This window comes from Brassica napus, chromosome A8, assembly GCF_020379485.1.
Source record: "Brassica napus cultivar Da-Ae chromosome A8, Da-Ae, whole genome shotgun sequence".
NCBI lineage: Eukaryota > Viridiplantae > Streptophyta > Magnoliopsida > Brassicales > Brassicaceae > Brassica > Brassica napus.
In genome coordinates this window covers 18,560,841-18,586,636 of record NC_063441.1, presented here as the reverse complement: position 1 = coordinate 18,586,636, position 25,796 = coordinate 18,560,841, and the positions used below count along the sequence as shown (strand labels likewise).

The window sequence follows — 25,796 nt, the reverse complement described above, 5'->3', positions numbered from 1 at the left end:
CGAACGAGTAAAGTATAAGCCAAAACCGTGATTGTTATTGGAACCTTAAGGCATTGTCGAGAAGTAAACATATCAATCACAATAATGTAGATGTTTAAAACTCTATAACACAAAATTCCAACTTTTCATAAAACCAATAGAGAGAGATAAATAATCTTAAAACAAACGTAGGATCTTGGAATAATCAGAGTCTACTTCCGATCTCTCCGCTTCCGTTCTGCCCTTTGCCTCTTGTCTTCTTCCCACTCACGATCATACATTCTAATACCAATGGTCAAGGAAACAATGAAGATACCATCAAAGATGCATAATATAAGGGAGTGTTTCATGATGCAAAAACACTAAGCAGATAGATTATATAAGTTGGTATTCAAGGATACGGGTCAGGATCACGACGAGCCATCTTGCTGGAAGCTTCTTTGCCAAGAAGTCTGATGCTTGGCTCTTCAGGATAACCTCCATGTTGAATCATACTACTACTGCTCTTTCGCTGCTCTCTGCCTTCGTACGATGATGGTCCCATACCCATTGACAAAGATGACTGATGTGGCATTGGAGAGTATTCCCCTGGCTCTGCAGATGAGACTTGTTGATCCCTCTTTATCTTCCTTCTCTTGGACGCTTCAAAATCATCTTTCAATGGGATACTTTTTTCTCTTTCTCTTTCCCTCTCTCTTTCCCTTTCTTCTCCCTGCACATAGAGTAGACATAAGAATTTTATTCCATTTGCATTTATGCTACAGTTTCTGATACCAACATGTGTAAAGAAGAGCCATGTTACCTTCAGAATGATTGTTTCTCTGTCATCTCGCTTACGGTCACGAAAATCGTCATCTCTTCTTCGTTTTGATTCTTCAACAGAAACTGATGTATTCTCTTCAGAGCGTCGTCTCTCTCTTTCATCATGCCTCGGAGAAAGCCTCTGGGAATGCCTTGTAACTCCGGCCCTCCTTTCGGGTTCTTCTTTCGAGGCCATAGAATGAGGAACGATGTTAGGAGGTAGAGGTGGAGGTGGGGGTAAGCCTTGAGAAAGAGAACGATCATCACCATGAGCTTTCTCAAGTGACGCCTCGCTATGACGCAATTTGCTTCTGTCATCTTTGCTTCTTTCATCCTTGTTTCTATCGTAACTCCTAGTTATTCCTTTATCAAGGCCCCTCTCAACTGACCGCTCTCTGCCATAACGTTCCATGGATTTGTCTCGTGCTTTTACCGCATCATCTGCACGAGTTTTATCAGAACGCTCGACTCTTTCTCTGTGGTCTCGGTCCTGTCTTTCATTACCCTTATCCTTTGCCCTGTCTTGATCTCTCTGGGTGCTTTGGTCATCACTGGGTGTTTTGTTTAAATCCACCCTAGCCTCTGCTGATCTGTCTCTATCACTCGGGCGAGCCTCACTGTCATGCTCTTTGTGCTCAGAGTCTGCTTTACGGCGTTTACTTGTTCTGTCACTATCTTCAACAGCATTAGCTCGTTTCTGTAACCTATCACTCGACCTCGAAGAAGTGCTAATTTCATGCCTAGGGGAATGAGCAGTCCGAGTAGATTGCTTTTGAGTATCTGTAGCTTCAGCACCATCATCTTTCACTGCATCAGAGATTAAAGTTAGGATACCTGACAAGTCCGCCCAGTTTTTCACTAGCTTCAATGAACGTCTGATGATTTTGTGGGTGAGATCAAACCTTTGGACGAACCAGTAGCTAAGCTACCATTGCCTGCTGTGCTGGGAGAAGCTTTGGTCAAACTTGCTTGCCTGCTCCCCAGATAAATAACATCGTTATCAGCTGCGGATGTTCTTCCAGCAGCTTTACCGGACTTTCCATCATCTTTTCCAAAATCTTGCTTTGTTGATTTGTTCGTCGACGTAGCCGATGCACCTCGTTTAGAAGAAGGTTTTAACTGCCAACCAAAAAATAAATTAAGCATGATATAGAATTGAAGCCTGAAATGTTGATTAGCTGAAATATTGTAGCGATGGCAACTTCCAACATAAAAAGGGTGGGGATAGGTTGGGGTGAAGATGAAGAATATAAGATTATAGTATACTGCACTATCTTGGGATTAAATCAATTGACCTTAAGAGTTTTCACTCACAACCAAGAGCCCACGTAAGGGGATAGGTTATCCCAAATACAATACCTAATCATCACTTTCCTAAAACAGTCTTTTAGAAATGGAGCTGTCAAATAAGTAGAAGGGGCAGGATAAATATCTTATATAAATTCTGTGTAGTGCCAGTGACAACTTTGGGAGTTATAAGTAAAGCAGGAGTTGCTAACTTAAATAAATAAAAGAGCAGGGAACATGATGATACCTCGGCTTCAGAGTACTTTGAACCAGCTTTGACAGGATTCTCATCAGATATCCTGGGTGATTCATCTGTTTCCTTTTGGTCCACTGGTTTCTTAGACATAGATGGTTGGGCATCCGATGGATTGCCTCCCTTTGATTTTGGATGTCCTTGATCAGATTTTGAAGGCATATTTTCCGTTCTTCCATCTGGTATTTTAGTTTTTGACAACTGATCCTTGCCGCCAAACTCAGGCTGCTGGTTAGCAGTAGATCTTCCCCCAGTTGATTCACCACCTACCAAGCCATTCTGGGAAGGAGTATGTTTAGGAGTATGTACTGGCGGAGCCTTTAGTTCAAGGTAACCCATGCCAAATTCTTCGTCAGTAACCCATGATGACTGCAAATAATCCACATTCAGTGAAAATTGCAAAAAACACTATAAAAAATTGTTGTGGTTAGCACTCACTTTTCTTGCAGATAGAGCAGCGGCAACACCAGTTGCCAAGACCTTAAGGTCCTCTCGCTCATCATTTTTAATTTTCGCTACCTGTGAGACAAGATCAACAAAGAACGGAAACATTAATCTTCTCACAAAGAACAACACATGAAAACAATAGCTGTACACATAAGACCAACTTAAATCATATTCATAAGACTGGCTAGTAAATAGGTACTTGCCCGTTTCTCGATATTATATCCAGTTTTCCGAGTAACTGGGAAAACACCAGATATTTTTGTTAGCATTATTAGCGCATTACGAATCTCCATGTACTCATTTGACTCCAGACATTGGATCAAAAGCTTTGTGATTTTTGCACACCATTTCCAATGTACCTTCAGAGACATCAACAGATGAAACAGCCATAAACACACGTAAGAAACATGATATTGCTACTAGTAATTAAAGCATAACACGTGACAGCTAAATAGTAGAAATATATAGGGAAAACATATCCAAAGATGAAACTAAATATATCAAAATCATCGCTGAATAGATGCAATGCAGTCACATCATATAAAATATATTTAATTGCTTTTTCTACGCGTCATGCCATTAGTTCAACAAATCAAAAATAAAAAAGGTAAGAACACCCAGCTGATATTAAAACAACCCTTTAGTTGAAACAGTATAAAATCTATTCTCGAGTCTTAAATATAGCAAATAATAGTTATAGTGTCATCATAGCCTTGATTTTCCTGATCTGTCCGTTTTATCTTGTCAACGATTCAAAATTTCTATGCGATAACGTCTCAGCTATTGGAAGATCTTTACGTTAGCCCTTAATACTTCCAGAGAACGTATAAAACTGCCCTTCTACTTTCGGCTGACCATAATAAAGAACACTACATAATAATGAACAAGGATACTCAACAGCTAAAGAGATTATACCCTCCTCAAACTTGAGATCGTTAGATTTTATACATATTACAGAAGTCAAGGATCAGAATTTCTAACCTTCACAAATTGTCCAAATGTGACACGCTGGCTGTTCGGGTATCTATAATAAACAGCAAACCCAGGCATGTTTCCGCACTCACTTTCATAGATTGATTCTGCGCTCTGAGAAAATATACGCGACAACACCAGCATTAGAAACTAGGTCAAGAAATAACCCAATTCTATACTTCATCGTCTAATTAAAATAAAATTTGGAGAGTTACCTTCCAGTGGTATGCAATCTTCAAGGTCTCGAATAAAAACCTCCCAAGTCTTCCAACCTCGTATTCAGTGCAGCAGCAGATCATCGGTTGTAGCGTTTTACATATCAGTACATCAATGTGGTTGACTGTGTTAAAATAGGGTGTTCCAAGAGAGTGGAGCATATGTACAAACATAGCACAGTACACAGAATCTGCCATGCTAAATGTGCAACGAGGGAAAATACAACGTTGCAGGAACTCCATATTGATCTTCAAAGTATCAGGACAGGAGCTCAACCATTTATCCTTTTCACGTGAAAGCCTTCTACGGACAGAGGCAACATGTTCTTCGTGCTTTTTCAGTTCACCGGTTAGACGATCAAGAGATTCTTGAATCCTTTCCTTCTCTTTTTTTCTCTTCGTAATTGCTGAGCTAGAATTATCAGCAACCTCTTCAAGAGTCTTAAGGGCAGTATGTTGTTTAGATATCTCAGACTCATAACGACTTCTGGGAACATGGAGATCATACAGAGTAAGCCCCCAAAATGTAGCGTAGAGGTCTGGCGACAGACTATTCCAAGCTTTCGAAGGCAGCATTGTTCTTACTGTATCAAGAACATCAGACCACCTGCAAACATATTAACACAAGAGAAAGTCCAATAGATCAGCATCTAGGTGTAATTCAATTAAATAATAGATTCTTATCACACATCAAATCTTCAGAAAAAGACTACTTGACACTTTAAATAAACATCACGTCCACAATGTTGCTGCGACCAAATATACTAAAGTTTTGAGTTGAAATATTACGTTACAGCTTTTTCAGATGTGCCGACATCAAGAATCATGGAACTCTCAGATTTTGATACATCGGAATCTGCATCAATAGATTCCCCACTGTCCAAAGGCCATGAAACATCACCATTCCGTCGACATTTGAAGAGCCTCATCACAGGTCGAAATACCAAAAAAGCGACCTGGCAGGGGATTCAAAACATAAGTTTGGGCTAATGCAAAGCAATAATAGCAAAGTGAAGTAATCGCAAAATTAAGATAATAATTCCTAACAATGTAGACCAGAAAGACATGCGAAAAGTGACGAAATTCATATTGTTAAAGAGTGCAATAACACAAGGGTAAAGAACAAGGGACAAAGGAAAGGAAGATCGAAAGACCTCTGGCTCAAGATGGTATGTATGAACAAGCTCTTCAAGCGAAGGTACGAGCTGAGCATAAGCAGTAGCAGGAGTAACAGCGCTAGAAAGAAAGTCCACGTATTGGAGGAGAATTCCATGACATCTGTCGAACTGTTCAGTGACCATCTTAATGTAGGGTGCATCCGCATTTACCACAACCCTGCATATAAAGTAGTTTACGTTATAATAACAATTACAACATAAATCTAGAAAATCATAGTTTGTTGACTAGATGAATATACTCGATTTAGAGATATGAACATCGTCCGTGGTCAGACCAAATATAAAATCTACAATGTCGATATGTAGATTTAGACACCTATTAATAGGGCATTTTTCTCTCCGTGTCTATTTTAGTTTCAAGGTATATGTTGTAGAACAATTAAGACTAGTGCTCCATAGAAACAATTTTGCGCAGTCAGATTTATCAACTTACAGAGAACGATGCTGGGCGATAAGTAACAAAAGGGGGATAGCTAGCTTTGGTTCATCATTTGTTGACTAGATGAATATACTCGATTTAGAGATATGAACATCGTCCGTGGTCAGACCAAATATTAAATATAAAATCTACAATGTCGATATGTAGATTTAGACACCTATTAATAGGGCATTTTTCTCTCCGTGTCTATTTTAGTTTCAAGGTATATGTTGTAGAACAATTAAGACTAGTGCTCCATGCAAACAATTTTGCGCAGTCAGATTTATCAACTTACAGAGAACGATGCTGGGCGATAAGTAACAAAAGGGGGATAGCTAGCTTTGGTTCATCATTTGGAAGTAACGAATCTCGTAGACGGTTGGATGATTTGACAAGTGCCTGCAAAAACCAGGAAGACATGCATTAAATAAACAAATAAAGCATATTTATACTAATGGCACTGTCGCAAGCTCATATGTTTTTTTCTCTACGGAACCTAGCATCTATAGAAGTATAAAAGAGGTTTTGAATGAAATGCATCTAAATGAAAGACTTTAGATAAATAACTTTGTCACAACCTTGCAGACATGTATGCATGTGAACGCATAGACAAGTGACAAAACAGTGTCGGAATATATGCAGCTGCAAACGATGAGCTAAAACAAAAATGTAGGGGATCAAACTTGAATACAACCAAATCAATAATGTTTCATTCAGATTACTTGGAAAAAAAAAGAACCTAAGTTTCAAGCTAACAACATCGCCAATTTTCTCTAACAACATTTAACAAATACATGCACTTATGGAAGAACAAAGGTTGGCTCCTCTCAAGATTTAATAAGATATTATTTTAAGTTTCTGGGGATCTATAAAGACAAACCTTGTTGTTCCGTGTCATGCCAAAGGATGTTGCGTGATAACGTAATGTCTCACTTCCTGCCATGGCATCCAACTGATCTTCAGTAAGATTCTCAGTGTATTGTACATTTGCCATCTGCTGGATCAGTTCCTACAAATCATTGTCAAATGACAGGCAACCACCATTAGTTTGAACAAGTTGGATCATAAGAATATGAGGAATACAAACCAACCTGGAGAAGAACAAGCTCAATCCCTTGGCCTCTCTTTAACTGGTTAACGAGATACTGGAAAAGACCCCTTAACTCCATTGATGGATACTTCTTACACCTGTATAGTATGATGTTGTTTATCGAAATACTCCAAAATGATGGCATTTACAGCTTTTATTACTTTATGAATGAAACTACTATATATGCATCATGCAGATAAAATTTTGGCGAAATGGCAATATTCTAATGGAATTGAGAAAAAGATAAACCACTTAGGAGAAGAAACTCATGGAGAAACTAACACGATGAACACATAAAAAATTAGTATAAGCAATCTTCATCCTATCAGGCAAACTAGTATAGATCATGTCACATATAAGGTACTCGTCAACTTCTAGAGGTTAGCACTCGTACAGAACGTGCTTTTCTATCCTGGGCATAAATGCAAATATGCCTAGACTACGCAATCACAAAGAAAAAAACGCCCTTAGCAATCAGTTCACTCTGAAAATGTAATGAAACTATTCTAGCATGTATCAATGCATTCTAAGAAAAACACATACAGGTGACCCCAAAATGAAGCCAAAGATTGAAGCCAGTCTGATAAATTAATCCCGTCATCTTTGAGTTTAGCTCGTCCGCCTTGCACCAGTCTCTCAATCACGACATATTCCAGGATATCATACTCGAGCTGTGTATCAGGAAGAATTTGGAAAGCATCAGAAGCTTCTCAATATCAACAATAACTTAGAAATGAAAGCTGACAAACTCCCTAAATGTACTAGAACATTAAATTAAGGGTCTCTGAAAGAAAATATTAGGATCCATCTGACTGCATCCCAATTTACAATGGGTTTACAATGTAATATTTCACTTCATTGAAGCCTTCTTCAGAAGCTCATGTTTGGGTATCCGCCAAACCAACATACCCCATTTCCGACATTCTAAACCTAACCGAATGAATGCTAGAACGAATGACTACAATGCAACACTAAACCTGCAAAGCCAAATCACACTGACTCGTATGAAAATAAATTTACTTTGCACTCTGAAACAAGACACTGGCAAAAAGACCATCCGTTATACTTTTTATTCATAAAGCATGTGTAGGAAAACCTAGGTGTGTAAGGGTATAAGGTCAACAACGGCATAGCATACAAACAAGAGGCATAAGGCGGTACTGACCTGTGTCAAGTACTTGAAGGCGTCTACAACAGGAGCAATCATATCTCTGTATGCTTCAATCTGTTGCAACAAGAACCTAACAGTTAGCCGTCTGAACAACTTTGACTACAAAAATAGCAGCAAAACCAAATTTTGCGGTAGATTGACACCTGAGTCACAATTGTCCGAAGCACCGTCATGGGATTGGCATGCGCAAGTTTTGCCACCATCCTTCCTAACGGCTTCAAATTTTCTTTTGCAAGCCGTTTCAGAATCCATCTAGTGTCCAACTGACATACGAGAATAGCTCATGAGGGTCTGAAGATGTATATTTCCAGCTGTATAATATAAGGATAAAAGGTCGAAGAAGTTATACTGCGCAATACCTTAGCCACTTGCCTTGCTGCCAACAGCAAAGGATTCCGCTCATCGTCCTTTTCCCACTCACCATATAAGCGATAACGAGCCTAAACACAAAATTAAGCAGCTGGATAAACCATCACGTTCTACAGAAGAAAAACTATTTGGATAAGAAACAGAAGCAAGTTAACCTCATATGGAAGGAGACTCATCACTTCCCAAATCTCATGACCAACTGCTGGATTTGCAGGTATTAACTGTAACGATGGCAGAAGGCATGTTCCAAGGGCTTCTTCCACTCTAAACCTAGCTTCCTTCAGGTGCTTGATTTCATCTGCACTACCTTCTTGATTTGATGACCCATCACTACTGCGAACAAGATCTAAGGACGACAAGTAGTAAACCCTTAATAGTCTACAAATCTGCCACAATGGTAAACATGTATCAGCTTCAATCTTCAATCTTTTGTATAATCAGAAATTTAAAGGCCAGTGCACCTTCTGCAGCAGTTGTGTATTACGGTACAAGTAGGGTCCAACTGTAACAAGTATCTGAAACACTTCTTTAAGATCTGGACAAGTTTTACTGGCACTTGTATTAGCAGCGTGGGCAATCTTTTCTGAACTCGCAGAAGAAGAATTTTGAAAACGTGTCTGACGGGCAATGCGATAAGCATGAGTGATTCTCTTCTCTATAAGCCTGAAACATAGAGCAAAAATATCATTGTTTTCATCATAAATTAGTGGCCAGAGCTGCTGTACTACTTAGGTGATACATAGAGCTGGAGTGAACAATGAAAAGCAACAAAGCAGCTATACATCTGAGGAAAAAATAGCTGAGCTCACTCACTAACCTAAACAAGCCATCACATATATGATTGTGAGCCACCGGATTAAGAGGCGCAAGACGCTCGAACATGATATTGGCATGTTTCCTGAAAAGTAAATTGTTAACAAAAAAATAGGAGCTTTCACTTCGGTTGAACAGAAAGGGAAGAGTAAGTACTATGGCCTTAGTTATAAATAAGATTAGTAGCTTTGAAGAAGTATAATTTGAAACTTCACATGCAATAGTTCAAGGCGGTGTAACTAAACAAGCTGCTTTGATGATAGTGGATTTGTTATAAAAAAGAAATGAAAATGGGGATGGCAAAGCTTTCAGAAGAGTTCAATTTTTTTAATATAAATCAAGAGGAATACCAGTCGTCCACAGAGAGGAAACCATCAAGGAGGCCCAGAGTCTGATTATTTTCAAGCTCTGGTATTCGCTCAGCAACAGCTTCAGTTTCCATGTCTAAAGCAGCATAGAGATCAACTTTGAAATCTCCTTGCTTCTCATCCTCCATAAGATCCTTCCCAGTAGCAGCAAGATTTATCTTTCCAATATTATTGGCCTGTAGGAAAGGAAAAATTTGTAAAATATGACAACTCGTCAATAAACATGCGAAAGAAAGGCTTCGAAAACAACAAATAATTGGCTGGCTTCCAGGAAAATGGACAACTGCTTAGTATGTAAGTATTAATTAAAATCTGGGCAAGATGAGCAGACCATCGTATGTGCAGTGGAAACAAGTTTTTTCGTTTGTCTTAAGAGAGAAAAATGTATTAATTCAGAAGAAACATAGAGACAACTTACGCTGGACCAGAACAAAACTATCTTAAAACATCTATACACATGCATCTACGAACTTCTTAAAGGAAGACAACAATTTGAATCGTACCTCTTCAAAACGCTTTGCAGAATAAGTATTATAATCCTCAAAAACTTCTTCGTCCTTAGGTAGCAGATGTGCATATCTGTTTTCAACAATTGGAAAACAACATCAGAACATACGGAGTATAGCTTCACTTGTTATTAACACAAGGAAATGTAGCAAACTCGTGATCACCGAATCAGTGCACTGGTAAAACAAGATATTGATTTGAATGAATCACTTGCAAGATAATAAATCATCTACTAGGTAGTCATCCCCAAGAGCAATCTCGAAGTAAGTATCTTAGAGCAGCCAAACTAAGTTTTGACAATCAAAACCCCACCAATTTCCTATCAGATTGCATCAAGAAACAAGCTTAAGAGACATAGCGACCAACTAGCTAAAAATACATAATGAAGAAAAATCTTTCATTTAGATTCCAACTTATATATCCTTATGCTAACACAATGAAAAGAAAGGCAATCGTTATGTACAACAGTACAAGTATCCAATTCAAAAGGATATTACAAAGGTATCATCTGCAGAAAAGGGATAAAACCAGTTTATTTCCTTAAGGCAACATATAAGGTCGACTGAAAATTCCCCAGTGGCTCCTAAGGACCTAGAATGTAAGAAAAGAAAGGGAAAAACAGATGAAGGAAAATTACTAACATGCTTTCAAGACTGATGAAATTCTTCTTTACTAGCAAGGCCGTAAGCTTATAGAGCCCAGATGGAACTGGGCTATTCACCTCCAATCTCTGATAGTATTGAAATTTAAATCCAAGAATTTGTGAAGCATGAGACTGCATATCAAAGAGATTGGGTTTAGCACAAAAATAGTCTCTCAGGCTAAGTGGTAAAATATGACAACACGAGGAGACATTCCAAACCTTGGGAAAGATAGGAATTAGATTGAGAAACGTGTCGTAATCTTGTTCAAGTTCAAAGCAATCCAACACCTATTCGTCAAAACAAAGGGAATATACATAATAGGGAAGGACAAAGGGATGCACTCTCTGATATCAAACAAAAAGATGAACGCGACAGAATAACTTACAATGTCGAAAACACGGTTCGGATCAAGGTCAAAATGCCCAATTAATGACTGCAAATAAATATTTTAGTTCAGAAAAGATAAATGGAATACGTATGTGAAACATAACGTATCGGCAGAAGTAAAACCTTGATAATTCCCATGGTTGCTGCTGATGCATTATGCGAAGAACCTGCAGATCCTCGGCATAAAAGGGTAATCTGCACTCCCCAAAGAATCTATTTAATGAAGTTGTAGTACTGACAATCTGCTTCAATTAAACTCCAAAAAACAAAAGAAACCCTGCTGACATATATGTTAGTTACTCTGCAAAACTATAATTAAACTAGTAGAAGATTTTCCTTCCAATTGGAACCGTGTGAAAAGTAAAGGCCAAATCAGTATCGTTGAAGAGATCATCGCATCCAAAAACTAAAGACGAGCATTTCTAAGGTGGATCTCACAGAGAAGGCAGTAAAGAGCGAAGATGTATCTAACAACAGAGCATAGAAAAGAAGTGGACAGAAAGAATGACAACAGATAAAAGCCGGAGATCGTCACTAACCAATTTGGCATATCCCTCGCTTTCTTCACGGAGTAAGTTGAACTTTGTCTGCTGGTACAGAAGACGAGTGTTTAATCGCACCTGAGTAGCACAAGCCAGAAATGTGAGTTATAAGCAATGATCTGTAGTTACAATGGTAGAGGAGAAACTCTTTAAGAGATAAATCTACCGCAAAAGGAACTCACTCAAACAAACTATTACACAAATCAGACTGCAGTACATTTGTATTTACTATTAAACGAGATAATATCATTATCAAATTACCGTTGTCCCTACAGCATATTTGTATGTCACAATAATACAGTAGTTACAGAAGTGTGAAACCTCACCTCTTTCCCCTTCAAATCTTGGGCTTTAATTTTAACCATTTCAGCTTCCCATAAAAACTCCTCCTAATAAAAAATAAAGAAATCAATCATCAGCTTCTTCGTAAGACTTACTTTCTTACTAACCAAGAAAATAGAGAGAATGGTGAGAAGAGGGATCATTAATTGGCTGGATGTCACCTAATGTTTACCTCACAACGCTCTTGGAAAATCCTTTGAGGAACTGTCTGTGATTCCACAAGCCATTTTGCCTACAAAAGAAAACAACTAAATTTAGCTGTGAGCATAAAAAAACTTGAGGCGATGGTAAATGAGAATATTTTAACGAAGCGACTAAAGTACGTAATAATCAAAACTACCAAAACACCACGAATGCTAATAACCCCCAAGTAAGCAGCTTCAAGAAGTTTTGATCAAACATACAATGTAAAGTCTAGACGAAACTGCACTAAGAATTGAAGGCAATACGGTCAAAGTTTCAACTCTTTAGGCTTAAGGAACCTTTTACGATAAGGATCAAGTATAAGGCTCCTTCTTGCAACCCGCCCAAAATGAGCATACAGCTAGCTGAACCTTAGAACACTACTGATAGCAAAACAACACATGCTCTAATTACTAGCATAGAATGCTATCACATGATTTGTGCCAGTAAATTCTTGTTCATGCTTCATAACCAAGACTAACAAGGCAAAACCAGAACCAGTAACTAGAAGGTACAAGTACTGACCAATTTTGTTAGGCGAGAACGGTGATCCCCCGACATAGTAAGCTGCAAATCCAACCAAAGAGAGCACAAAGCAAACAATCCAACGATCAGTACAATCAATTGAAAACAAAAAAAAAGGTCGAAACTTTAAGATCTACTAATAAAGTATAGGAAAAGCCTACATCTTGAGCTATCTGAGTCACAACATCCGCAAAACAAGAAGCTAACTCTTCCTTCGACGGATCATCCAAAAACTTCACCTTCTCCAACACAGCCTTACAGCTCTGAATCGGCAACTCGCCACGAACCTGATAAACCCATTACGACGCACCTTCAGCAACTCGAACACATACGCATAGATTGGATTAACAGGAAGAGAAGGTTTGTGTGTGAGCGTGTATATACCAAAACCCAACAAAGCTCGTATAGGAAACGAAGCATCGGTACCGAGCTGGGCAACTTGGAACCGTAGCTGCCACTCTTCCCTTCGCGAACGAACTCCTCCGTCACGTACTTACACTCAAGTAGCGGAAGAGACATCTTTGACCCTCTCTTGTTGTATCCTTCACTCCCCGATTCGAAACCCTAGAAGACGAAGACAATAGCGTTTAGACTGCTGGAGAATCCGATTGGCGGATGGAAATAAGCATTCCTGGTATCGGGAAGAGCAAGGGAACGAACAATTGATCGGAGAAGATGAATTAGGGTTTTGGAGAGATCGTCTGATTCGATGCGAAGTGAGATTGAAGACGATGACGGTGTTTGGCTATGTTTTGTTTCAGCTAAACGCAAAATTGAATAACCATTAATATCGTGTGCATTTTACTTACGAACCGGGTTCGGTTTAGCGCAAGGACGTTTTCTAATTGTGAACCGGCCCATGGGCTTAGTGATCATCCATCGAGTCCACAAATTTTTGATGATTAGGGCTTGTTCAGGTTGTTGCTCCATAACGTGATATAATATATTATCTAGCATGTAATTAGCGTATGATACAGTTATCTGAAATATTCCTACGCCCGGGGTTATTGTTTAGAATTTAGTTTTAATTATGTTAATTTTAATATATAAATATTATAATATATTATAAAATATATAAGTAGCTAAACAATTATAGTATTAGTTTAAATTATTCATTGATTTCTTTTACAAATTTCAAAAATTTTAATATCCATTCTTTTTTGTTATTGGAAATTATATATAAGCTGATGAGGAGAGTGAACATTTAACTGGTTGAATTGTTTAATATTTCCATAATCTAAAATATTTTAATACTATAATTCAACATTTGGTAAATTACAAAATTAACTATAATGTTAGCTCATCACTAAATTAATATCGCAAATTTATAATGTTATTGTTCTTACCATTGTTCTGAAAGAGTACCATCGCAAATTACCATTGTCTTTTTTTCATAGTTTTGGTAAGAGCAGATATTTTTGCAAATTTAACTTGAGGAATAAAGAAAATTACCAAACATAAACAATGACAGTAGCGCTGACTTATTATTTGGTAAAAAATGTTTAAAGTTAATTTGTGTATTAGCTCAGTAATTTTAATACAGAATTAGCAAACCAAAATTTTAGAAAATAGAGCCAACCCAAATTACTTATAAGTCAAGTTACAATTATAAAGAAGTGAGTAAAAAATGTACGGAGATGGTAGAAATAAATCCTCAAATAACAAAGATAAAAGAAATTAAAACTAAAGTAATGGAGAAAAATATTTCATAGCATCAAAATTCAATAGATACAATATTGTTATAGCATTTTTAACCCCTTTCCATAATTTACTGCAAAATAGAGTGGAAAATAGAGTGACGACCAAACAAAAAACTCATTACTCCATTTTGCAGTATAAGATTTTGTATGTAACTTTCTTGCGTGGTAGCCTGGTAATATATACAAGTAACCTAGCCTGATTTAAACTGTTCGATGATCCTTACTAATTGAGATGAGGGGACATGGATGTCGTGCATATATATACTTTACCTTATCTCATACAACCGCTACACAGTTTCTTGAATATATTAATCAGCAGGCAATGCAGAATAGATTCTTCAAACTGTGGAGACTAAAGTTTAACGGGTGTGCGCGAATGATCCATTGGAAGCTCAAAAGTCAAAAGTACTCGACTTTGTAAAGAATAGTCTGAACTATCTCAAATTTCTTAACCCGATCAGACTTATTAAAGATGGTGACACATCATATTTTTTTTATTACCAGCGATATAGAAACGATGGAACAATTATTTGTGAAGTATGACTGGAAAGCAACTAAGGTAGTGGACGAATATAAAAGCTAATGAATTGAAGTGGGCCTTCCGAAAACATGTTGAGAGCATGAGCATTGGTGAACCCCCTTTGGGGTTCACCCAATTTTTTTAATATTTTATTGTGGGGCCATAAATAGTTATGAACCTGTATTTGTTGTTTTCTGCATTAGTGAACCCGAAGAAGGAGTTCATAGGAATAAAATAATAATATAAATAAAAAAAAAGAAAATTTCAAATTATTGAGAATACATAAATAAAATATTAAAATATATTATAAATATTTTAAAACTTTTTATTCAATACATAAGAGTAGATTACATAAATTGAGAAATAGAAGAACATAAAAACATTATTAATCTTCATTACCAAACTTTTGCCATATATTTTCCATTAAATCCGCTTTCAAACGATCATGCTTCTCTTTATCTCGGACTTCTCTGCGAATGCCTAACATATCACCGCCATGAATACTTTCTCTCCGTTGCACCCTCGAACTTCTGCTTGACTCTCCTGACTCGAACTCAGATGTATCAATTTGAGCGTATCCGTGTCGTTCGTTCTCTACTATCATATTGTGCAATATGACACAAGTTCTCATAATCTTTCCTATCTTTTCCTTGTCCCATAGTAGAGCTGGGTTTTTAACAATTGCAAACCTCGATTGCAATACTCCAAAAGCCCGTTCGACATCTTTTCTGGTGGATTCTTGACGTTCAGCAAATAGCTCAGCTTTAGGACCTTGAGGAAGTGGGATGGATTGGATAAATGTTGCCCATTTTGGATAAATTCCGTCCGTAAGGTAGTAGGCCATACGATAAGTGTGGTTGTTGACCTTGAACTTCACTTTAGGTGCTCGACCTTGTAAGATGTCATCAAAAACTGGTGACCGATCAAGAACATTGATATCGTTGAGGGTACCTGGTAATCCGAAAAAAGCGTGCCATATCCAAAGATCCTGTGATGCCACGGCTTCTAAGACAATTGTCGGCTTTCCTGAACCACGTGTGTACTGACCTTTCCAAGCTGTTGGGCAGTTTTTCCACTCCCAATGCATACAGTCGATGCTGCCTATCATCCCTGGAAACCCGCGTACCTCTCCGACATCGAGTAATCGTTGAAGATCCTCAGGTGTAGGGCTTCGTAGATACTCATCTCCAAACAAATCAATTATTGCATTAGTGAAATTTTCTAAACATAAACGTGATGTACTGTCACCAAGTCGGAGATATTCGTCATATGTATCTCCCGATTGACCATATGCCAGCATACGTATAGCTGCCGTACACTTTTGAAGTGCAGAAAGCCCGTTCCTTCCGCAAGCATTTCGTCTTTGCTGAAAGTATGGAACTTCATTAGTTAGACGTTCGACAATGCGAAGGAACAATGGCTTGTTCATTCGAAAACGCCTCCTAAACATTTCCGGTGGGTATGTAGGATTTTCCGTGAAATAATCGTTCCATAGTTGATTGTGTCCTTGTTCCCGATGTCTTTCGATATAAGCTCTTCTCGTCGGCTTGTTGGGATGAGCATGAATCACTGAGTCGAAGAAATTATCAACTACTTGGTCGACCATTTCTTCTAAAGCTTCATCAACTTCATCACTTGATGAGGAAGACATTGGTGTTTATTTTCCTAACATGACAAAAGTTTTCTTATTAATAATAAAAGTTGTCATAATTATATAAATTATTTTCAAAATCTATATTTTAAAAATACTCTTTCATCATAATTATATAAAAGTTGTCTTAATAATTGTCATAATTATATTTTTATTACATAATCTTTTATTTTTTTTCATATTCTATTTTTTCTTTTTTTTTAGCATTACTCTATCATCTTTTATGTGAATAATCTTAGACTTTATTGTATAAAAGTTGTCATAACATTAGATTTTTTTTAATACATTACTCTAGCATTATTACTCTATAATCTATTTTATACATTACTCTATCATTATTACTCTATAATCTTTTATTTTCATAATCTTTTATTTTCATAATCTTTAATGTTTTCTTTACTAAGTTGTATATTATACCTTGTTGGGGATCTTTGTGTGTGTCTCCGGTTGTGAGATGGGAATCACTTGAATGTGTCGGCTTGCAGCGAGATGGGAATCACTTGAATGTGTCGGCTTCCTTCTGAACTGGTACTAAATGGGAATCAGTTGAATGATCTCGACTTTTTACCATTTACAACTAAACATTCTTATCTCAGTCAATACAAAGAGAAGTGCTATAAGAGAATCAACTTGATAGAGAGTAATAAGTGAGAGAAGTGCTATTTCATATAATGATACAATGCAAACATATATAGAGAGTTTGAAACGATAATACATAATCCGTGAATCAAGTTGTGACTGACACAAAACATACTAAGTCAATCCGTGAATGAAAAAAGTGTAGCAAGAAACAAAACACTACACTTTCCCGTGACCAAAGATGGACTACAGTCCAACTACCCGCAACATTAAAAAAAAAACTAGGCTTCAAACTTTACCGACTGATCAACTCCAACACCTTCACTCCAACCCGTGACCTGCACTCTCTGACCTGCGAAAGAAAATAAAACCCAATCAATATTTCATTTTAAGCATCGATTCAAGTTAAGCTAAGCAACGTAAACAAAGCACCAATACAAGGCACTAACCAACTCAAAGCATTTCACCAATTAGTTTATACTTAAGGGATTTTTCTTGATCAGAAAGAGTCTCCTCATTTTTGCCAATGAGACGATCAAGGATCTTTTGTTTAGAAATGTTATTTTTCACAGCTAGCATGGTTTCTATTTGATCATAAGCTGCTTCATTCCCGTGTTTCTTGCGCTTGGCTGCTTTGCTCGCCTTTACACCAGGAGGCCTCACCTCTTCATCGTCACCCACCACCTCCGGACATGCTTCCTTCCTCTTCTCCTTTCCACCAACTTTCGACAACGCGTGTGACCTCCATTTCTGATCAAATCTCAGCTCCCTCCAGCAATGTTCAAGTGCGAACTTGACATTAAAGTCATTGAAGAAGATGTCATGTGCAGCTTTCATGACATCATTCTCATTTTGCCCGCTGGTCTGCTCCTTCAAAGCGGCTTCATGGCAACCAACGAACTTGCACACCTGCTCATTCACCCTTCCCCACCTCTGCTTACATTGACTCCATTCTCTAGGAACGGCGCCAATGAGCTGAGGGCTTGAGTTAAAATACTCCTCTATCCTCTTCCAAAACGCCCCTGCCTTCTGCTCATTAGCGACTATGGGATCCTTGCTCGTGTTCAACCAAGCGCTAATGAGCACAAGGTCTTCTTTGACAACCCACTTTCTTCTTTCTACAGGTTTAACTAACCCGGGTGAGTTACCAACTGCCTCAGCAGAGTCCACGTCCTGTGGGGGACTGCTCTGCGATGCTAAAAGGTTCACAAACCCGGGAGAGTTGTAGGAGAAAGGATCCATTTTCTTTTGGGTTTGGTTTGTTGTTTCAATGTTTGTGTGTTTTTAGTTGTGGATTTGCTATGTTTTATAAACTAGTTTTTGCTTTCATTTGAGATAATTAACTAAAACAGAAGAATTAAACAAACTCTACCTACCACAAGTACTTCACAAACCGCAGTGAATACACATCAACTCACTGGAAAATATTAACTACACCTAAGTACAATCTATTGAGAGTTCACAGCAACCAACAACCAACAAAAAATTAATTACAGATTTTTAAAAGTTGTAGTTAGAGTTCTAGTTGGAGTTGTAGTTATTGTAGTAGTTATCATTTAAGCTTTCATCACTTTTAGTTAACTTATTAAATAGCTAAACTGGTTATACCAATCAACAATTTGTAACAGCCATTTTCGAACTACATCTAAAGTGGGGTTCAGTCTTACCTTCGGTTTCATTCGAAGCAGACCTTCTCCAACGTAGCAACCTGGACGGTGAGGTCATCTACCTGCTCAGAGAGCATTTTAACCTGATCCTGGACATGTAAACATCAAACAAAAAGTGTTAGTCACGCAAAACATACCACACAAGTATTGAAAATGTGTTGTCACTAACCTCCAGTCTGTCGATCAGTTTACAGAGATTCGACGACCCCAACATCACTTCTTCAGCCTCCACCACCCGCTTAGTCAACCTTTCGATCTCCTCCTGCACACCTATCACCCAAGGCTGACGATAGTGGAATCCATCAGCCTTGGTTACACCATAAACAAATATCAGACACTCTACAATTTGCAAACCCATAAACGATAATCAAAGCGTTTAAGATCAAACTAACCTCGTAGTTCTTGCATGTGAAGAACCGCTTCCCCGGAAGAGAGTCGTACTCGTCCTTCCGGCGTACCTCATCGATGATTCTCCCACCACATGGACACCTTTTGGGAATCCCGTACTCTGAATCGCTGACGAACCCTAGCATGTTTATGTGATCCTGTTGCCTCTTTGAATGTCTTCTCTCCTCTGCCGGATCCATCTGTGACAGAAATCAAATTATTAGCACATAATTAAGAAAGAATATGAGTAACTGAACCCTCAATCGAACTCCCATAACGATTAAAAACCCTAAAAAATAAAATCCCCAAATCGATTTAAAATCACCCCATCGGAAATCCCTATCGCACATAAAATCTACGCTACCACACCGTCAATCTACACAATACTGACCTAAGAGTGTGGAGAAGAGAAAGCGGAATCGATTTGATGGAGAAATAACGACGGAGAACCCACGGCGTCGATTATCGCCTCGGAGAGAAAAAACCCTAGCTTTTTTCACTGATGAGAGAAATGAACTGGTTCACGCGTATCCCCTCCTTTCTTCCTCTTCGACGCGGAAAGGAGAAGCCACTCACCGCCCGACGCGTGGCTTGAACCCGCCTCTTACGGGTTCAAGCGTAAGGCCCGGTTCAACGATTAAAACCCATTTTTCCTTTTTTTTAAATCAAACGGGCCTAAGAACTCGAGCCCACGACCCCCTCATGAGCTCCTGATGCGCATGGTCTGAGGTTGAAATTAAAATAAAAGTGGGCACTGGTCACTAGTCACTGGTCACTGGTCACTCACTCAATGCATAAAAACAAAAGAAATAAGGAGACACCCTTATCTAGTTTTGTTTTGCCACTATTCCAAAATCTCCAATACTGATTTTGCCTTACTTGATATTTTTGGGATAAAATGTTAAATGTCTTTACTTGATTTGGTCCACACAGACCCAACACCTTCTTAAAAAATCTATTTTACTGGTATAATATAAATTACGATTAACATATACATATATAATGTTAGCGTGAAAATTATCTAAATGACTTTTTATTTTATTTTATTGTTATTTGTTTAATTGAGTCATTACAACTTGTTACGCCAATTTATATTTTACCACCGTCCTCACCCAAATCACATTATACTCACAAATTTTAATGCAATATTCATATCTCAACAAATACAAGAACTCTCAACTATTATCTTGTGAACTGTTTGAGTTTGTCTTCATCAGAAGTTCAATGAAAATCGAACAGCTGAACACTCAAAGAAAACCATAAAAGCTTATATGAAAAATGAACTAATTTAAAACTATGTTTTGTTTTTTCTAAATGGCGATCCAATAGAAATGAAAAAAAAATACAAGAAAACACATCATTTTGTAATACAAAATAGAAATGAAAAAATAATAGCAAAGAAAATTAAAGAAACTACTAAAAAGGTAAATTAGTCTTAAAATGATTTATAGGTCATTTTTATAAAGATAGTATAATTAATCTGATTATTCAAATTTTCATTGTCTTCCAATGAAAATATGGGTTGTTGGGTTATATAACTAAAATAAAGGTTTCGCTTAAAACAAAAACTAAAGTAAAGGTTTAATTACCCTATCTTGCACAATGAAACGGGTGAAATCAACTAAAAAAGCAGTATAATGAAACAAAACACCTTATTGTTTTCTTACCGCACAAGCTATTGGTAACAACAACCTTCACAGTATCGAAAGAAATGTTTTATTTTACCTTTCTAGGAAAAGGAAAAGAAAACATAAATGAAAAGGAACAGAAAAAGCAGAGACTTTGAATCACATGTAAAATTTCAGAAAAACACAGAGAAAATGTCGACGTCAAATGGAAAAGGTGAAGCCGGGGGAATGAATGTATGGGCTCCGTGCGACATTATCAAATCCCTTGCGCTGCTCCATTATTTTTTAAATTAACTGTTCGAGTTCAATTATTAAATATTCATGAAAAGATCCAAATTAAAATCTTTCTGAACAATTCTGACGAGTGAGATTAAAATTGAAAAATATAATGGTTCTTTTAACTTTATGAAAAATAATTAGGTTGTTCTTTTTTTTTGTAAGAGGTAAAAGTTGACTTTAACAACAGCAAGATGTGAAAGTTGATTCCTTAATGCAATGTAATGTTCACTTTCAAGACAAACTCTTATTTAAGAAACCCTTTGTGTTATTTTGCCACAAGTTTTTGAAATGTTTATGTAAATGGCTACTAATCTGTCTTTGTTATGGGTTTGTTTGAGAATGTGAACTACTACGTCGAGAAAATGTTTGTCAACCAAATTGGTGTTAAACTGAACCAAATAATAAGTTTGTTATAACAAAAACCGAACTAAAATCAAACTGAATTACAAAAACCGAAACGAGACGAACATGAAAAATAACAAAAAAAATTGTTACTAAACAATATAATTATTTTTTTATCAATTTTTTTTATCAAGAACTAAACAATATAATTATAAACTTAATTTTTAAATGGATAAAATCTTTGTGGATTTTAAAAGGTTTAAGGATTGCCTATAGGGTAGTAGTATAAGTGTATAACCCATTACGATGAACGCATAACAATACTTTCAACGTGCATACCAACGCCTATACGGCTGTTGTAAGAAAAAGTATTTTACTTAATCAATTTAGGGAAAAAACTATAGTACTATTTTACTAAATGCCCCCTAAAAAAGGTCGTTGAACTATTGAAAACAAAAAAACAGAGGTCTAACTGGCAGACACTTTAGATTCCCACATGTGTTTCCACCAGACCATGCCCATCTCTCTAACATTTGTGTTTTCCATATTTGTTTAGACATAATTCTCTCTCTCTCTCTCTCTTCTTCAGTACCTCTTGTTTGTTCTCTACTTTTCTTCACCAATCCTATCTCGTCTCTCTGGCTTTTATTTTCCTTACATCTGGATTTGACCCATTTTTGGTTAACTCAAAGAGTACAAACTTCTCTTAAGCTTCCAAGTCAACCACTTCAGGTTCTGTCGGCTGTCTCTTCCCAGATCTCAACATAATTTTCGTAAGCATAGTACTCTCCAGTCTCCACCTTGTTTTCTCTCTCTCTCAGATCTTTTCTTGTAAATCATATCCTTAATTGTTGTCTTAGATTCTCTCTCTCCTCATAGTTAAAGCTCAAAAGCTTCATTTTGGATGGTCTTCTTTAAGCTTCGAACTTGCTGATCCTTGTCTGAACTTGCTGATATAGTAACTCTGTTTAAGACTTTATTACCATATCTTTTTATATAGTTCTTGTGTTTAACAGTGAATTTAGAGGGACTAAAACAATTTCTTGATCTGCTTTTGACTTTAATATGATTTTTTTTTCAGGTTAAGACTAAAAAGAGTTTGATTAAATGACGGAATCTGATGATGCCTCACGAGAATTACCAGCTAGAGAAGGAGATACCTCGTTAAATCAAGATCTATCCAAACCAGAATCTATCATCCCTGTCTCGCTCGATCTCAACCTCAACGATAGTTTCAACGATGATCAAAAGGGCACAAAGTGTCAATCCAACCCGAGAGTCTTCTCTTGTAACTATTGCAGACGCAAGTTCTATAGCTCTCAAGCCCTTGGAGGTCACCAAAACGCTCACAAGCGAGAACGCACAATGGCTAAACGAGCAGTGCACATGGGAAGAATGTTTGGTCACCACCACAGGCCTTACACATACGCATCTTCTTCTCTAGGGATGCAAGCTCACTCCGGTCTACTTCACCACACCTTATCCCAGCCTCAGCCTCCTCCTCATCTTGCAAGGTTTCATCATCAAGGGTATTTTGGTAACACTGTGCCATTGTTCTTTGACTATGATGATGGCAGTGAATTATTCTGGCCGGGGAGTTTTCGTCAGGTCCTGGAGGAAGCTGAAGCTCCAGTGGTGGTGGCTGTTACAGAGTCAGGTCTTGATCTTAACTCGGTTGCAGCTGATGGAAGTCTAGTAGATAATAACAATAGGTCAAAGCCTGATCTTACCTTGAGACTCTAAGCTCACTATCTCGTGTGTTCATTTTCTATTGTTAGAAAAAATATCAGAAGATAAGTTGGAAGACAGATTTACCGAAATTGATGCAAAACTTTTCTTGTTATATAAATGAAGTTTGTTACATTTTGATATTTTGTTAGAGCTCTCACTAGTTAATTCATGAACTAATTTAACATCTCGAAAGTGATTTTTTGATGTTTTTGTTTAACAAATATGGTAGGATATGCTAGTTGAGTTTCATGTAAGATAATTTATTTTGTGAACAAGCGCTTTATTTGAAATTGCACAACTTGTTATAGGCAATGCTGACAAAGAAAAAAAGGTGGAATATCAAGAATTTTGTCGCATCAACCAGTAACACAAAACCAAGGAGATTATATTGGAGTATGATATAAAAAAATGCTACTGAAACATGAAGCAACATACAAAAACAAGGAGATTATATGTTACCGAAATATGAAGCACCATACTAGACTGAAAAAATTACTATATTCTTTTGGAAATACATATCCAGCACTAAACATGGCCTAGGTAATTGAAGCAAAGACCTTCGTCAAATTTGTGAGATTTCGAAACACGAGTTGGTAAATAGACAAAAGAGCACAACAACCATGGAAGGCAAAATAAATGGAGAATTATCGCAGAGATCATGGTCCACCCTAGCTAACTAATGATATCCTTACAAACAAAAGCGATCATTAATATTAACTAAATGTACCAATGAAATATGATTATAAATATTAATGACCATGTTATTGACTTTGGAGTTATAATGAATGGTTTAACAATTCATATGATAGTTTGATAATGGTCAAAATCAATTTATCCATCGTCCACTTGTTAATTATCTAAAATCCCATTTAGAAAACTGGGAGAGCAGTACTTACACATGACCTCAAGCTCTCTTATATCTACTCTCATATCTACAGCTATATATTATCAATTTATTTATTTTGAAAATCACAACAATGCATCATATATAAATTATTATAGACAAAATATAATATGAAAACTATATATTATAAAATGAAAGTCTACCTACACGGATGTGCATGTCAAAGTCTAGTATATATTAAATTAGATATTAGAGTTTTTTTTTTTTACTGAAAAATTAGATATTAGAGTTAATTATTAATTTTATAGATATTGCAAATATTGTGGGCTCTGTTATTGGTGGTCACACGGGTTTGCTTCTTAATGGATTTGCTAAGGCATACCATAAGATGCAGCCTCAACAACATTCTGGAGACCAAGATGTACTCAAGATTGCATTACAGAATGACTCAGTGGTAGCCATGCTCATGTGGTATTGTGAATTTGTGATCTAAATACATGTTTTGAGGGACGAGCTGGAATTTGCATGATCCTTACAAACAAAACCGATAATTAATATTAATTAAATGAATATGATTATAAATAGGGAATTAATGACCATGTTATTGACTTTGTAATTATTGACCAGTACTTCACGCATGACCTCAAGCTCTTCTCATCAACATGCCTCCCACCTCTATTTTCCCATTTCCAAAATACTACCAAAATACTTTACCTAATCGCTATATCCATTTTGAAATTATGACAAAACAAACACAACTAAGTCCATTTGTGTATTTTTTGTGGGAAAGGGAACCCCCAAAATAGTTAGTGATCCAGAGATTCATCCGCTTCCTTTGGAATCACAACAAATACGGATATTTCTCTAAACTCCTGATTCTTTTTTTCTTCACAGAGATTTTGAAACCATGTCCAACAACAAAAACCAAACCAATGGTTCCGGCGGTGGCTCGGCCTCTCGAACCGGAGCAGACTCTCCGTTCCTACACAAGGCACGCTCAGGGAAAACAGAGATCAGAGAACTCGAAGCGGTGTTCAAAAAATTCGACGTGAATGGAGACGGTAAGATCTCCTCCAAAGAGCTCGGTGCGATAATGACAAGCCTAGGCCACGAGGTTCCAGAGGAGGTGTTGCAAAAGGCCATAACAGATATCGACCGTAAAGGAGACGGTTACATAAACTTCGAGGAGTTCGTTGAGCTGAACACGAAAGGGATGGATCAGAACGAGGTGTTGGAGAATCTGAAGGACGCCTTCTCGGTCTATGACATCGATGGGAACGGGTCTATATCGGCGGAGGAGCTGCATGAGGTTTTGAGGAGTCTTGGTGATGAGTGTTCCATCGCCGAGTGTAGGAAGATGATCGGTGGTGTGGATAAGGATGGAGATGGGACGATTGATTTCGAGGAGTTTAAGATTATGATGACGTTGGGATCTAGGCGTGATAATGTTATGGGAGGTGGTCAGAGGTAGAGTTTCACACGGCTTCATCTTCATTGTTGTCATGTTTCCTTCATCCATTGTTTATTATTCCACCATTGTTTCAATCCTTCTTTTTTTCTTTTGTTCTCTTGGAATTTTCATTCTAAAGTTATTTAAAAAAAAAACATTTATTAATGTAACTCTTTTTTTGTTTTGTCTTCAGTTCTGCTTAGAATTAACAAATTTGATGCATATACAGTGAGAGTTAAATTAGTCGATTCTAATCAGAACTGATGCATACAGTTAAAGTTATGCGGATTTATTTTACCAATGTGGATATAAATAAGAACCATTTTTTTTCTTTAGCATTGGTCTGTTGCGTATGCTTCAGATGATACATGTGTTTTTAAAAATCGTTTTAGACAGTGCCTAAGCATCTATTGATTAATCAGAAAATCAGTTATAGATAAAAATGAATTAAACAGTATTTAAACACTAATTTCTAATAAATTGTTTAATTATCACCTAATAATTTTTTGAATATTCGATGATATTTT

At 37.1% G+C, this 25,796-nt stretch overlaps 4 protein-coding genes across 9 annotated transcripts; 2 read left to right on the top strand and 2 right to left on the bottom strand.

Annotated features, from left to right (window-relative positions):
* Positions 1 to 15: 15 nt before the first annotated feature.
* Positions 16 to 13,247, bottom strand: LOC106359234 (THO complex subunit 2). The gene is made up of 34 exons (XM_048737973.1): positions 13,152 to 13,247; positions 12,876 to 13,055; positions 12,653 to 12,778; positions 12,492 to 12,533; positions 11,956 to 12,015; positions 11,768 to 11,830; positions 11,439 to 11,519; positions 11,023 to 11,094; positions 10,898 to 10,945; positions 10,731 to 10,799; positions 10,510 to 10,643; positions 9,865 to 9,940; positions 9,344 to 9,537; positions 8,998 to 9,078; positions 8,642 to 8,843; positions 8,336 to 8,566; positions 8,171 to 8,251; positions 7,955 to 8,074; positions 7,806 to 7,865; positions 7,184 to 7,311; positions 6,642 to 6,738; positions 6,431 to 6,559; positions 5,846 to 5,949; positions 5,109 to 5,289; positions 4,744 to 4,910; positions 3,955 to 4,561; positions 3,749 to 3,853; positions 2,971 to 3,126; positions 2,759 to 2,839; positions 2,315 to 2,689; positions 1,683 to 1,899; positions 782 to 1,587; positions 381 to 691; positions 16 to 261 (listed from the first exon to the last, which is right to left on the bottom strand). Exons 2-34 carry the CDS (start codon positions 13,008 to 13,010, stop codon positions 192 to 194), a joined length of 5,409 nt encoding a protein of 1,802 aa, XP_048593930.1. The 5' UTR covers positions 13,011 to 13,055; positions 13,152 to 13,247; the 3' UTR covers positions 16 to 191.
* Positions 13,248 to 14,804: 1,557 nt separating this feature from the next.
* Positions 14,805 to 19,715, bottom strand: LOC111200100 (glutathione S-transferase T3-like). 4 transcript variants are annotated; one of them, XM_048737975.1, is made up of 3 exons: positions 19,001 to 19,715; positions 18,778 to 18,915; positions 14,805 to 18,697 (listed from the first exon to the last, which is right to left on the bottom strand). In XM_048737975.1, the coding sequence occupies exon 3, from the start codon at positions 16,360 to 16,362 to the stop codon at positions 15,097 to 15,099; it is 1,266 nt and encodes a 421-aa protein (XP_048593932.1). In that variant the 5' UTR covers positions 16,363 to 18,697; positions 18,778 to 18,915; positions 19,001 to 19,715; the 3' UTR covers positions 14,805 to 15,096. The 4 variants fall into 2 exon arrangements, with proteins under 4 accessions (XP_048593932.1, XP_048593934.1, XP_048593931.1 ...); XM_048737974.1 differs by having other exon boundaries at positions 14,805 to 18,915.
* A 1,857-nt stretch (positions 19,716 to 21,572) lies between these two features.
* LOC111198188 (zinc finger protein 7-like) lies at positions 21,573 to 23,115 on the top strand. Of its 3 annotated transcripts, none has more exons than XM_022690201.2 (2): positions 21,573 to 21,976; positions 22,326 to 23,115. In XM_022690201.2, exon 2 carries the CDS (start codon positions 22,352 to 22,354, stop codon positions 22,985 to 22,987), a length of 636 nt encoding a protein of 211 aa, XP_022545922.1. In that variant the 5' UTR covers positions 21,573 to 21,976; positions 22,326 to 22,351; the 3' UTR covers positions 22,988 to 23,115. The 3 variants fall into 3 exon arrangements, with proteins under 3 accessions (XP_022545922.1, XP_013655165.1, XP_022545921.1); XM_013799711.3 differs by having other exon boundaries at positions 21,722 to 22,017; XM_022690200.2 differs by lacking the exon at positions 21,573 to 21,976 and adding an exon at positions 22,029 to 22,202.
* Positions 23,116 to 24,224: 1,109 nt separating this feature from the next.
* Positions 24,225 to 25,457, top strand: LOC111200107 (probable calcium-binding protein CML25). Its single transcript, XM_022690775.2, has one exon. The coding sequence runs from the start codon at positions 24,727 to 24,729 to the stop codon at positions 25,288 to 25,290; it is 564 nt and encodes a 187-aa protein (XP_022546496.1). The 5' UTR covers positions 24,225 to 24,726; the 3' UTR covers positions 25,291 to 25,457.
* Positions 25,458 to 25,796: the final 339 nt, after the last annotated feature.